This window comes from Scardinius erythrophthalmus (genome assembly GCF_964197995.2).
Source record: "Scardinius erythrophthalmus genome assembly, chromosome: 13".
Taxonomy (NCBI): Eukaryota; Metazoa; Chordata; class Actinopteri; order Cypriniformes; family Leuciscidae; genus Scardinius; species Scardinius erythrophthalmus.
The window spans coordinates 34,270,388-34,284,278 of record NC_138233.1 but is presented as its reverse complement, the minus strand read 5'-3'; the positions used below and the strand labels follow the sequence as shown (position 1 = coordinate 34,284,278).

Below are 13,891 nucleotides of genomic sequence, written 5' to 3'. Positions count from 1 at the left end.
TAAATGTGAAACTAAAGCTGCCAGTAGGTGGCGGCAAGTCACTGTTTTAATAAGTGAGTTGAGGGAGTCATTCATTCAACCAATTCGTTCAAACGGCTGATTCATTCGGGAAGCAAGTGACTGTTCATTGAATCATTAAATTGATTCGTTCAAAACGCGGATTCCAGTCAAAAACTCATCGCTGTCTGTTGCATTGAGGCTCTGCTATGGCTTCAATTTGAAATTCTCGTCAGCGAAATAAAGGGGAAACAAACAATATTGACAATAGGCTACTGTTTATAAAATTTAAATCACAATGTTAATTTATTGTTAATTACTGTTATATAAATAAATAATCACATTTGCAATTGTGCACGGGAAAACGGAAGTCTTGCTGATGTGATATTGTAGGTCTATGATAACAACATAATATGATATGAGACAAAAACTCATGGGAACATATAGCCTACCTAACGTTATAACTGCACTCATCACGCAGTGAGTACGAGACCAAAGCGATGTCAGCTCGCAGTACATCGTTAAAACAATGATTACAATATCATAATAATAGACAATACACATCGCACACCACTACGAACATAAAGACTGAACTTAGAACTGAACTGACGTTTACCAACTCACTTCTCATTCTCTCCTCCTGTTTCGCGCGTGCAGGTCTGCAGGAGATGGACGTAACGCTGCCGCGAATGACGCGAAATGTCACGTGAACCACAAAGAAAGAATAATAAATAAAAAAAGTACGCTAATTAGATGGTTCTAATTTAGAAAACATTTAGATATGTTTAAGTCAAATTGCCATCTAAAATTTAAGACCTTTCATAAGTAAAAATAAGACTTTTTAAGACTTTTAAAGGCCTTAAATTTTAAAAATCTAATTTAAGACTTTTTAAGACTTTTTAAGGATCCGCGGACACCCTGTATATATATATATATTAGTGCTGGGCAACGAGTAATCACATCCAAAATAAGTTTGTGTTTACATTATATGTGTGTCTACCGTGTAAAATTATTTTATATATAAATACACACATATGCATATACTGTATATATTTAAGAAATATTTGCATGTATATACTGTATATATTTATATATATATATATTTATACATAATTTATATTATATATATATATATATATATATATATATACACAGCAAAAAACGTTGGGTTACACATATTGGGTCAATATGTTGGGTTATTTTTCCAAAAATATTGGGTCATTTTGAAATCGTTGGGTAATTTCTAGAAATAACCCAACTGTTGGGTTAAATAGCCTACGGTTTCTGCAATATTTGCATGTATATACTGTATATATTTATACATAATTTATATTATATATATATATATATATATATATATATATATATATATATATATATATATATATATATATATATATATATATATATATATATATATATTGAATATGTAAATAATTTTGTCTTAAATATATACATGCATGTGTGTGTATTTATATATACAAAATAATTAAACACAGTACACACATATATTACGTAAACACAAACTTGTATTTTGGATGCGATTAATCGCTGCCCAGCACTAATATATATATATATATATATATATATATATATATATATATATATATATATATATATAAAAAAAATCTCTCAAGGAGACCATTACTAAGTATTATTCTCATAAAGCGATTGGACACATTTTAGAACTTTTTACCATTATTTATTAAACAAAAATATCATCTCACATTTGAAGAATGTGGAATGGCACCAGATTGATGTGGGCAGTCATTAGTTGGTAATGACGGATACAGATATGTGCTCATTAACAGCCCACCTCATCATCTCCTCTCTAAATAACACATGTTAAAAAGATCGAAAATATCCACAGGTTCAATTAATACATGATTCTCGTTGTTTTAAAAATGCCATTCAATTTAAAAATGATCTGATATGCAGGAGTAGAGCAGACGTCCGGGGGTCGGGACGGGGAGCGTGAGGATGTGAGAAGAGCCGTGGCAGGATTCATTTCGCCCCATCTCCAGCCTTCTTTTCTTGCTCAATATCTGTGAACAGATGAAATGAGAGAGGTGCAACAATGAACATAACAAGAGAAACAGATGGCCTTCTCAAGCTTCATAACCCAGGGTTAAACACTGTGGGCTCAGGGTACGTTTACACGACAACGAAGTACAAATAATGTACGACAATAATGTACTAAAAACAGAAACGTTTTTTTCTTTGCATTTTTTCGCCAGCATTATCAAAACTATCCCCGTTCACACGGATCCGCGAAAATGACTAAAGACGCTGTATTCTGCTGCCAGGCCAGTAGGTGGCGATGTCACTTTGTAAAGAAAAACTACGCGCCACTTGAAGGCAAGCCTGTAACTGAAAAAAAAAAATGAAATTCCTGCTAACGTTCTGGTACAGGGAAGGAGACAAGAGGACTTGTTTTAATCAAGCCCCCAATGTTTCGGAAAACATTGAAGCTTCCCCGGGCGCCGCCATTGGCTAGCAGACCATCACCTGCTGTTAGCATCCCATTGACTCCCATTCATTTTGGCAGCGAATAACTTTACATCTGAGGCGTTTAAAGACTCCATTTGTCCATTATTTATTTCTAAAGAAACACGAAAATGTATAAAAGGCTCCATTACCTTGGATCTTACGTTATGGCCCCGTAGATGCAGTTTTTGTAAAAATAGGCTAACGATTGCGTCATACCCACGCGACTCTCTGTCGCACAGAAATAATTACCGTATGGACAGGAGGAGAAGCTTGCGCGCAATCGGGGGGACGTAGAGGCAAAGTGACAAAGTAATTAATCAAAATACTTAGCAAAAGTTGCTCCTGCTTCTAGCTCATGGACAGCTTCTACTCACACTCTCCGTCTCTGCAAGTTTTGGAAGGGAATGATTGAGATTTCTCTTGGCACAGCTACTAGAAGACAGACGGATTGCTCACGTCACATCTACGTCGTCAAGCTCCGTTCGAGTCTGCGCAGTACGCTCGACCATCAGGAAGTTAGTGCTTCTAATTGACTTCATTTGTCTTCGTTGAATCCAATGGGGTCGCTGTGTCCAGTTTATATACTGTCTATGGTTTTAATGGATGTCAATAAAGGACAGGCTTCGCTACGCTGAATAAACTGCTTTCATTTCTATAGCATCTGCAAACAGTGATTGACTGTCACACAACACTAAACGAAACTCAATGACGTCCAGGCTGTAATGTGACTGGTTATCAAGACACACGTGATCCAAATTAGCTGTTACGCTTTCTCCAACGGTAGATCCATGGACCCTCGTATCTCCCAATAATAAAACCATCTCTGGACTGAACAGAAACCCGAACAGAAATTTGAAACCCGTTTTCAAAAGTTTGCATTTTCATGTGCCCCAAAATGCTGCTGTCATGTAAAAACACAGCCAAAACGCATACAACGTTTCAGTTTAGTTGAAAACGGTGTTGTGTAATGGTTGAGTGTGAAAAGTGGCCTTAAGAGTAGCATAAAAAATATGAGAGCCATAACCCGGTATCTAATCAAAATTCAAGCGACAAATGCTACATATTCCATATCATGTGATATATATATAAAAAAAAGAGTCATAAGGATTCATTCTGGCCACCGAACACATTTTGAGAAACAATGTTATAGATCAGGGTTTCCTCGGGACGCTCCTCCCAGAATGAGTTGAATGAGCTGTTTTAATTCATAAGACATCTAACACTGTTCTGGAGCATGACTTGTAGGTACTCCAGCACATAATAAGCTGCTTTGAAACAACCTTTATTGTATAAAGCATTATGTAGGCTAAATAAAAGTAGCTTGACTAAATCATCATTACAATGTCAGCGCATCCAGATCTGCGAGATATTTCCTTGTTTATTTCTTTCTCTTTTTATGAGGAAACTGTAAATGCAAAGTGAGATGTAAATGAAGCATAGCCTATCTTAAATTACTTCCGCTGAACGAGAAAAACAAAGGACAACTTCAGGCACATAAAGACAAAACACTGTGGAAACAAATCTAAATGGATCACATGGAAGATGTTTACAATTATTAGTAGTAGTTCTCACGTCAGTTGAGACATATTGATCTGAGCATCTTCAGATAACTTTTAGTCTTCTGACAAGCTGTACTGAAAACTGATATTAAAGGCAATTATTGGAGAAAATAAATGCTTAAATCTACTTAGTAGGTGTTGAAGAGTCGATCATTACTTAAAAGGTTAGTTCGCCCAAAAATGAAAATAATTACTGACCCTCATGTCGTTCCAAACCTGTGAGACTTTCGCTCATCTCCAAAACACAAATAAAGATATTTGGTAATATTTGGTGATATTTCGATAGTCCACTTTAGACATTCTACTAACTATAAGTAACTTTGCACGTCAACTAACTCTCATTAGAGGATTAGTAGAGTGTCTGCTTAATATCTGCTAACACTTTATTTTGTTGGTCCCCCAACAGACATTCTACTAACTATAAGTAACTTGGCAACTACAAGTCAACTTATTCTTCTAACCCGAACCCAAACCCTAACCATAACCTAACAGTCTACTACAGTCTACTAATACTCTAATGAGAGCTAGTTAACATGTAGTTGAAAAGTTACTTAGAGTTAGTAGAATGTCTAAAGTGGACTATTGAAATAAAGTGTAACCAGATATTTTAATGAAATCTGAGAGATTTCTGTCCCTCCATTGACAGCCATGCGCTGACAATTTGACGCTTCAAAAAGTTCATAGATAGATCGTAAAACTAATTCATATGAATCGAACTGTTTAGTCCAGAGACTCAATCGCTTTAAATGATGAACAGATTTAATTTGGGCTTTTATTCACATAAACATTCATCAACTCACACATCAGTTGTGGTAAACGGAACCTCAAGCATGTTCGCCTGACGTGAGAGAACCAATGAGGTTCATTCTCGTGTAACACATCACGTTTGAGCTTCCTCAAGAACCAATGAGGTTCATTCTCGTGTTACGCATCACGTTTGAGCTTCAGCAAGAACCAATGAGGTTCATTCTCGTGTTACGCATCACGTTTGAGCTTCCTCAAGAACCAATGAGGTTCATTCTCGTGTTACGCATAACGTTTGAGCTTCAGCAAGAACCAATGAGGTTCATTCTCGTGTTATGCATCACGTTTGTGCTTCCTCAAGAACCAATGAGGTTCATTCTCATGTTACGCATAACGTTTGAGCTTCAGCAAGAACCAATGAGGTTCATTCTCGTGTTACGCATCACGTTTGAGCTTCCTCAAGAACCAATGAGGTTCAGTCTCGTGTTACGCATAACGTTTGTGCTTCCTCAAGAACCAATGAGGTTCATTCTCGTGTTACGCATAACGTTTGTGCTTCCTCAAGAACCAATGAGGTTCATTCTCATGTTACGCATAACGTTTGAGCTTCAGCAAGAACCAATGAGGTTCATTCTCGTGTTACGCATCACGTTTGAGCTTCCTCAAGAACCAATGAGGTTCATTCTCGTGTTACGCATAACGTTTGAGCTTCAGCAAGAACCAATGAGGTTCATTCTCGTGTTATGCATCACGTTTGTGCTTCCTCAAGAACCAATGAGGTTCAGTCTCGTGTTACGCATAACGTTTGAGCTTCAGCAAGAACCAATGAGGTTCATTCTCGTGTTACGCATAACGTTTGTGCTTCCTCAAGAACCAATGAGGTTCATTCTCATGTTACGCATAACGTTTGAGCTTCAGCAAGAACCAATGAGGTTCATTCTCGTGTTACGCATCACGTTTGAGCTTCCTCAAGAACCAATGAGGTTCATTCTCGTGTTACGCATAACGTTTGAGCTTAAGCAAGAACCAATGAGGTTCATTCTCATGTTACGCATCACGTTTGAGCTTCCTCAAGAACCAATGAGGTTCATTCTCATGTTACGCATCACGTTTGTGCTTCCTCAAGAACCAATGAGGTTCAGTCTCGTGTTACGCATCACGTTTGAGCTTCCTCAAGAACCAATGAGGTTCATTCTCATGTTACGCATCACGTTTGAGCTTCCTCAAGAACCAATGAGGTTCATTCTCATGTTACGCATCACGTTTGAGCTTCCTCAAGAACCAATGAGGGTTATTCTCGTGTTACGCATCACGTTTGTGCTTCCTCAAGAACCAATGAGGTTCATTCTCGTGTTACGCAGCACGTTTGAGCTTCCTCAAGAACCAATGAGGTTCATTCTCGTGTTACGCATAACGTTTGAGCTTCAGCAAGAACCAATGAGGTTCATTCTCGTGTTACGCATCACGTTTGAGCTTCCTCAAGAACCAATGAGGTTCATTCTCATGTTACGCATCATATTTGAGCTTCCTCAAGAACCAATGAGGTTCATTCTCATGTTACGCATCACGTTTGAGCTTCCTCAAGAACCAATGAGGTTCAGTCTCAAATTACGCATCACGTTTGAGCTTCCTCAAGAACCAATGAGGTTCATTCTCGTGTTACGCATCACGTTTGAGCTTCAGCAAGAACCAATGAGGTTCATTCTCATGTTACGCATCACGTTTGAGCTTCCTCAAGAACCAATGAGGTTCATTCTCATGTTACGCATCACATTTGAGCTTCCTCAAGAACCAATGAGGTTCATTCTCATGTTACGCATCACGTTTGAGCTTCCTCAAGAACCAATGAGGTTCAGTCTCAAATTACGCATCACGTTTGAGCTTCCTCAAGAACCAATGAGGTTCATTCTCGTGTTACGCATCACATTTGAGCTTCCTCAAGAACCAATAAGGGTTAATTCTCATGTTACGCATCACGTTTGAGCTTCCTCAAGAACCAATGAGGTTCATTCTCGTGTTACGCATGACGTTTGAGCTTCAGCAAGAACCAATGAGGTTCATTCTCGTGTTACGCATCACGTTTGAGCTTCCTCAAGAACCAATGAGGTTCATTCTCATGTTACGCATCACATTTGAGCTTCCTCAAGAACCAATGAGGTTCATTCTCATGTTACGCATCACGTTTGAGCTTCCTCAAGAACCAATGAGGTTCAGTCTCAAATTACGCATCACGTTTGAGCTTCCTCAAGAACCAATGAGGTTCATTCTCGTGTTACGCATCACGTTTGAGCTTCAGCAAGAACCAATGAGGTTCATTCTCGTGTTACGCATCACGTTTGAGCTTCCTGAAGAACCAATGAGGTTCATTCTCGTGTTACGCATAACGTTTGAGCTTAAGTAAGAACCAATGAGGTTCATTCTCGTGTTACGCAGCACGTTTGTGCTTCCTCAAGAACCAATGAGGTTCAGTCTCGTGTTACGCATCACGTTTGAGCTTCAGCAAGAACCAATGAGGTTCATTCTCGTGTTACGCATCACGTTTGAGCTTCCTCAAGAACCAATGAGGTTCATTCTCATGTTATGCATCACGTTTGAGCTTCCTCAAGAACCAATGAGGTTCATTCTCGTGTTACGCATCACGTTTGAGCTTCCTCAAAAACCAATGAGGTTCATTCTCTTGTTACACAGCACGTTTGAGCTTCCTCAAGAACCAATGAGGTTCATTCTCATGTTACGCATCACGTTTGAGCTTCCTCAAGAACCAATGAGGTTCAGTCTCAAATTACGCATAACGTTTGAGCTTCAGCAAGAACCAATGAGGTTCATTCTCGTATTACGCATCACGTTTGAGCTTCCTCAAGAACCAATGAGGTTCATTCTCATGTTACGCATCACGTTTGAGCTTCCTCAAGAACCAATGAGGTTCATTCTCGTGTTACGCAGCACGTTTGAGCTTCCTCAAGAACCAATGAGGTTCAGTCTCGTGTTACGCATCACGTTTGAGCTTCAGCAAGAACCAATGAGGTTCATTCTCATGTTACGCATCACGTTTGAGCTTCCTCAAGAACCAATGAGGTTCATTCTCGTGTTACGCAGCACGTTTGTGCTTCCTCAAGAACCAATGAGGTTCAGTCTCGTGTTACGCATCACGTTTGAGCTTCAGCAAGAACCAATGAGGTTCATTCTCGTGTTACGCATCACGTTTGAGCTTCCTCAAGAACCAATGAGGTTCATTCTCGTGTTACGCATAACGTTTGAGCTTCAGCAAGAACCAATGAGGTTCAGTCTCGTGTTACGCATCACGTTTGAGCTTCAGCAAGAACCAATGAGGTTCATTCTCGTGTTACGCATCACGTTTGAGCTTCCTCAAGAACCAATGAGGTTCATTCTCATGTTACGCATCACGTTTGAGCTTCCTCAAGAACCAATGAGGTTCAGTCTCAAATTACGCATCACGTTTGAGCTTCCTCAAGAACCAATGAGGTTCATTCTCGTGTTACGCATCACGTTTGAGCTTCAGCAAGAACCAATGAGGTTCATTCTCGTGTTACGCATCACGTTTGAGCTTCCTCAAGAACCAATGAGGTTCATTCTCGTGTTACGGAGCACGTTTGTGCTTCCTCAAGAACCAATGAGGTTCAGTCTCGTGTTACGCATCACGTTTGAGCTTCAGCAAGAACCAATGAGGTTCATTCTCGTGTTACGCATCACGTTTGAGCTTCCTCAAGAACCAATGAGGTTCATTCTCATGTTACGCATCACGTTTGAGCTTCCTCAAGAACCAATGAGGTTCATTCTCGTGTTACGCATCACGTTTGAGCTTCCTCAAAAACCAATGAGGTTCATTCTCTTGTTACACAGCACGTTTGAGCTTCCTCAAGAACCAATGAGGTTCATTCTCATGTTATGCATCACGTTTGAGCTTCCTCAAGAACCAATGAGGTTCAGTCTCGTGTTACGCATCACGTTTGAGCTTCAGCAAGAACCAATGAGGTTCATTCTCGTGTTACGCATCACGTTTGAGCTTCCTCAAGAACCAATGAGGTTCATTCTCATGTTACGCATCACGTTTGAGCTTCCTCAAGAACCAATGAGGTTCAGTCTCAAATTACGCATCACGTTTGAGCTTCCTCAAGAACCAATGAGGTTCATTCTCGTGTTACGCATCACGTTTGAGCTTCAGCAAGAACCAATGAGGTTCATTCTCGTGTTACGCAGCACGTTTGAGCTTCCTCAAGAACCAATGAGGTTCATTCTCGTGTTACTCAGCACATTTGCGCTTCCTCAAGAACCAATGAGGTTCAGTCTCTTGTTACGCATCAGGTTTGAGCTTCAGCAAGAACCAATGAGGTTCATTCTCGTGTTACGCATCACGTTTGAGCTTCCTCAAGAACCAATGAGGTTCATTCTCGTGTTACGCATAACGTTTGAGCTTCAGCAAGAACCAATGAGGTTCATTCTCGTGTTACGCAGCACGTTTGTGCTTCCTCAAGAACCAATGAGGTTCAGTCTCGTGTTACGCATAACGTTTGAGCTTCAGCAAGAACCAATGAGGTTCATTCTCGTGTTACGCAGCACGTTTGTGCTTCCTCAAGAACCAATGAGGTTCAGTCTCGTGTTACGCATAACCTTTGAGCTTCAGCAAGAACCAATGAGGTTCATTCTCGTGTTACGCAGCACGTTTGTGCTTCCTCAAGAACCAATGAGGTTCAGTCTCGTGTTACGCATAACGTTTGAGCTTCAGCAAGAACCAATGAGGTTCATTCTCGTGTTACGCAGCACGTTTGTGCTTCTTCAAGAACCAATGAGGTTCAGTCTCGTGTTACGCATCACGTTTGAGCTTCAGCAAGAACCAATGAGGTTCATTCTCGTGTTACGCAGCACGTTTGTGCTTCCTCAAGAACCAATGAGGTTCAGTCTCGTGTTACGCATAACGTTTGAGCTTCAGCAAGAACCAATGAGGTTCAGTCTCGTGTTACGCATAACCTTTGAGCTTCAGCAAGAACCAATGAGGTTCATTCTCGTGTTACGCAGCACGTTTGAGCTTCCTCAAGAACCAATGAGGTTCAGTCTCATGTTACGCATAACGTTTGAGCTTCAGCAAGAACCAATGAGGTTCATTCTCGTGTTACGCAGCACGTTTGTGCTTCCTCAAGAACCAATGAGGTTCAGTCTCATGTTACGCATCACGTTTGAGCTTCCTCAAGAACCAATGAGGTTCATTCTCATGTTATGCATCACGTTTGAGCTTCCTCAAGAACCAGTGAGGTTCATTCTCGTGTTACGCATAACGTTTGAGCTTCAGCAAGAACCAATGAGGTTCATTCTCGTGTTACGCATCACGTTTGAGCTTCCTCAAGAACCAATGAGGTTCATTCTCGTGTTACGCATCACGTTTGAGCTTCAGCAAGAACCAATGAGGTTCATTCTCGTGTTACGCATCACGTTTGAGCTTCCTCAAGAACCAATGAGGTTCATTCTCATGTTACGCATCACGTTTGAGCTTCCTCAAGAACCAATGAGGTTCATTCTCATGTTACGCATCACGTTTGAGCTTCAGCAAGAACCAATGAGGTTCATTCTCGTGTTACACAGCACGTTTGAGCTTCCTCAAGAACCAATGAGGTTCATTCTCGTGTTACGCATCACGTTTGAGCTTCAGTAAGAACCAATGAGGTCCATTCTCGTGTTACGCAGACGTTTGAGCTTCTGCAAGAGGTTTGTTTTCGAGGGTCAAGCAAGTACGGTTGAGCTTCTGTTTATGTTCTCTGATTTTTGTGAATTAAAGCCTGAATTCAATCTGTTCATCATATAAAGCAATCATGTCTTAACCTCTCAATTCATGTGAATTAGTTTTACGATCTCTTTATGAACTTTTTGAAGAGTCAAAGTGGTAGTTGCGTAGCTGACAATGGACTCGTTGAATTGACTTTATTAGTTGATGAAGTTATTCATTCAAGTTGAACGAAAGCCTTACGGGTTTGGGACAACATAAGAGTGAGTAATTAATGACAGAATTTTCATTTTTAGATGAACTAACCCTTTAAGTGTGCACTTCCAAGATCTTATCTTCTCATTCCCTGCCATATGCAGTTACATTTTATACCTGTGAGTAGGGGTGTTACATCAATATTAATTAATGAAAATGAAGCTTAAAATCCATAACAAGCTTTTGTAAATCTTGCTGCTGGATAGTAATCACTGGAGTCCCTCAACTGCCACGCCTTTCTATCTTGTACCCTTCAGCTCAGTTCTTATCTCAGCAGAATTCCTCTATGTGTATATTCTTGTAATGTTTGCTTTGCCGTGTCAGATCGGCACAAGACTGTGCAAGGGTGAGCTGTGATCTGGAACAATGAATCATGAGGGCGAGGCTGCCAAACCCGCTTACCTTCTTGAGTTGGAAGGGTGTTCTTCTCCGCTGTGTTTGTCTTTTTTAGACATTTCTTGTCAAATTTCTGCACTTCTTCTTTAACGGGGTTGTTGTCACTCATTTTGGAGAGTCTGTGAGAATCCAAGCAATTGAATACGTTTTAGACAGCTTCAGTCTCTACATGCAATGTCTGCTTAATCTTTTCCTAATTAATCATTAAAAATAGCTGTTCGCAAATCAAAACTTTCTTTACACAAATTATTCGACTTATTGACATTCTAATGCTTTGGTCAAACCAAATGTGTGTTTGGACAGTATTTGTGTTTCTTTTGCTGTTGCCAAACATAGCCGGCAAGACATAACGGCATCTAAACCGTGGTTAAACCACATTTTTAAAAAGCAGAAGTGCCATTTTTAACTACCCAAGAGCTATTTCCTCAAAGGTGTAAGTTTTCCTGACTGTGTATGGACACGTCGACGTGCCCCACCCGCCCCTCAGGTGTGTGTACAAAACCCAGGTTACACAACCCCTTATTATAGCAACAGGCTGCAAATAGTAATCCATTATTGATTTTTGTGCATTTGCAGAACAATTAAAACCTAACTGCGCTGAAGCATGTATGTTTAACAGATAAGGTCAGCAAAATGGTAAAGCAACAGAAAGATCTGCACAACACCAGGAAGTGATTTTACCAAATCACTCAAGTAGACTCATTAAAGTAATTTGTTACCATATGATTTTCCATGGCATAAAAATAATTTGCTAAACAATGCAAAATGATCTAAATTAACTGGTTTTATTCAAGCTATTACCTAATATGACTGAATAATTTCGTTTTGAGGGCCAGATCATATTCACTTTTTAGTTTTAATTTAATATCAGATTCAGATCTCTCCAAAATAGACAGATTTATGATATGCACAATGAACACAGTAACCCTGAAAACATATTGGTTTAGCTAATCAAGCCTTTAATTCGTGTGTTGAAGACTTCGATGTTCCCTCTTAATGTTCTTATTTGCAGATGACACACACCAGCCTCAGTTTTATTTTAACATCAGAACACTTTCATAGCAGATACACACACACAAACGTATGGTAAATTAACAAGAAGGTGTGATCATGATCACTGCATGAACCAATGATCACGTTAAAATCCTCATGTCTTCACCACACCCAATCTGACTCGGCGCCAAGTCTAGTCTCAGGGATTTTGCAACACTTCCAATACTGCGAAATGTTCCAAGTGGCGTTTTACTGCAACTGGTTTTAATGCGCCATGAGAATTTATGACAGACTGCGCAAAGCAAAGGCACACGCATCTCTTCTACACCGCAAAATGCTCGATACTACAAACTAGTAAGCTTAATAATTAAACTGCAAGCGCTCAGGCACACACTACGCATTCTCGTACACAAGCATATGCTGCACTTCCTTGAATTTTAAAACATGAGATCCCTACATATTATTACTATACATATTAAATGCATATGTAATGTAAACGTATATTCTCTCTTAATCGCATGTTAACAATTGTATAATGTACATGCACACTTTTAAAGAGACACGCACATCCGTGATAATATCTGGATGTAATGCGAAAAACTATGATTTGGTATAACACCGCAGAGTCTCTTTCTCAGATTAAATAAAGATATAATTCGAGAGCCTTACCTGGCGCTGGCCTCGGAGCTGTGGTACACAAAATATCTCAAACAGAATCACTGTGCAGGGCTCAAGGTGGGAAACTGGTTTAAATAGCCATCACATCCCGTTGCGCAACAGCAGGCGTGTAATCCGCTCGCTCTGATTGGCCCAATCTCTCACTACTGTGTTCTGATTGGACAAATCTGCAGCGTTTCTGTATTTTGATTGGATAATCCTGCAGCGCGTTTCTGTATTTTGATTGGATAATCCTGCAGCGCAGTGAAGTAACGGTAAATCGATTGTACAGTGAGTGAAACTGAAACACAGTGAACGTGTTTAACTTTCCAGAGAAGAGACACCTCGAATCAAAATACTGCATCTTAACTAGACGTTTCTACGGAAGCTTTTTTCCACCACTGAATACAAAATAAAAAAGGTAATTGCGACTTTTTATCTCGCAATTCTGATGTTTTTCCCCTCACAATTGCGAGTTTATATCTCGCAATTCTGACTTTATATTTCGTAATTGCGAGTTTATATCTCGCAGGGGGGGGGGGGACTCAGAATTGGTAGATAAAAAAAATCGCAATAATATTTTCAAATGTTTTATTCCGTGGCGAAAACAAAACTTGTCTACCTAGAGAGAGAGGCACTGAACCATAGACTGTAAAAAAAAAATAGCACTGAACGCACCAGCAGCGCCATCTTGTGGCCATTAACACCTTCAGGTGCTGATGCAAAATACACAAATTCATTTTTTTCATTTCTAAGGGGAACAAACAAGAATGCTCTTTAAATTAAAATAAAATCAATTAAGACCCCACTGGATAGTCTGAATTAATATATATATATATATATATATATATATATATATATATATATATATATATAGAGGCCTATATCCTAATGGATAAAATACAGTACTTTACGTTTCTCTTAAAGGGATAGTTGACCCAAAAATGAAAATGCTGTCATCATTTACTCACCCTCAGGTTATTCCAAACCTGTATTTTTCTTTCTTTCTCCATACTATGAAAGTCAATGGGACATATAAACTGTTTGGTTATCCATATTCTTCAAA

The 13,891-nt window shown here is 39.5% G+C and overlaps 1 protein-coding gene across 1 annotated transcript; it reads right to left on the bottom strand.

Moving 5' to 3' along the window:
• Positions 1 to 1,677: 1,677 nt before the first annotated feature.
• On the bottom strand, positions 1,678 to 12,941 carry tmsb1 (thymosin beta 1). The gene is made up of 3 exons (XM_081382405.1): positions 12,838 to 12,941; positions 11,182 to 11,294; positions 1,678 to 2,042 (listed from the first exon to the last, which is right to left on the bottom strand). Exons 2-3 carry the CDS (start codon positions 11,282 to 11,284, stop codon positions 2,002 to 2,004), a joined length of 144 nt encoding a protein of 47 aa, XP_081238531.1. The 5' UTR covers positions 11,285 to 11,294; positions 12,838 to 12,941; the 3' UTR covers positions 1,678 to 2,001.
• Between the last annotated feature and the right edge of the window lie 950 nt (positions 12,942 to 13,891).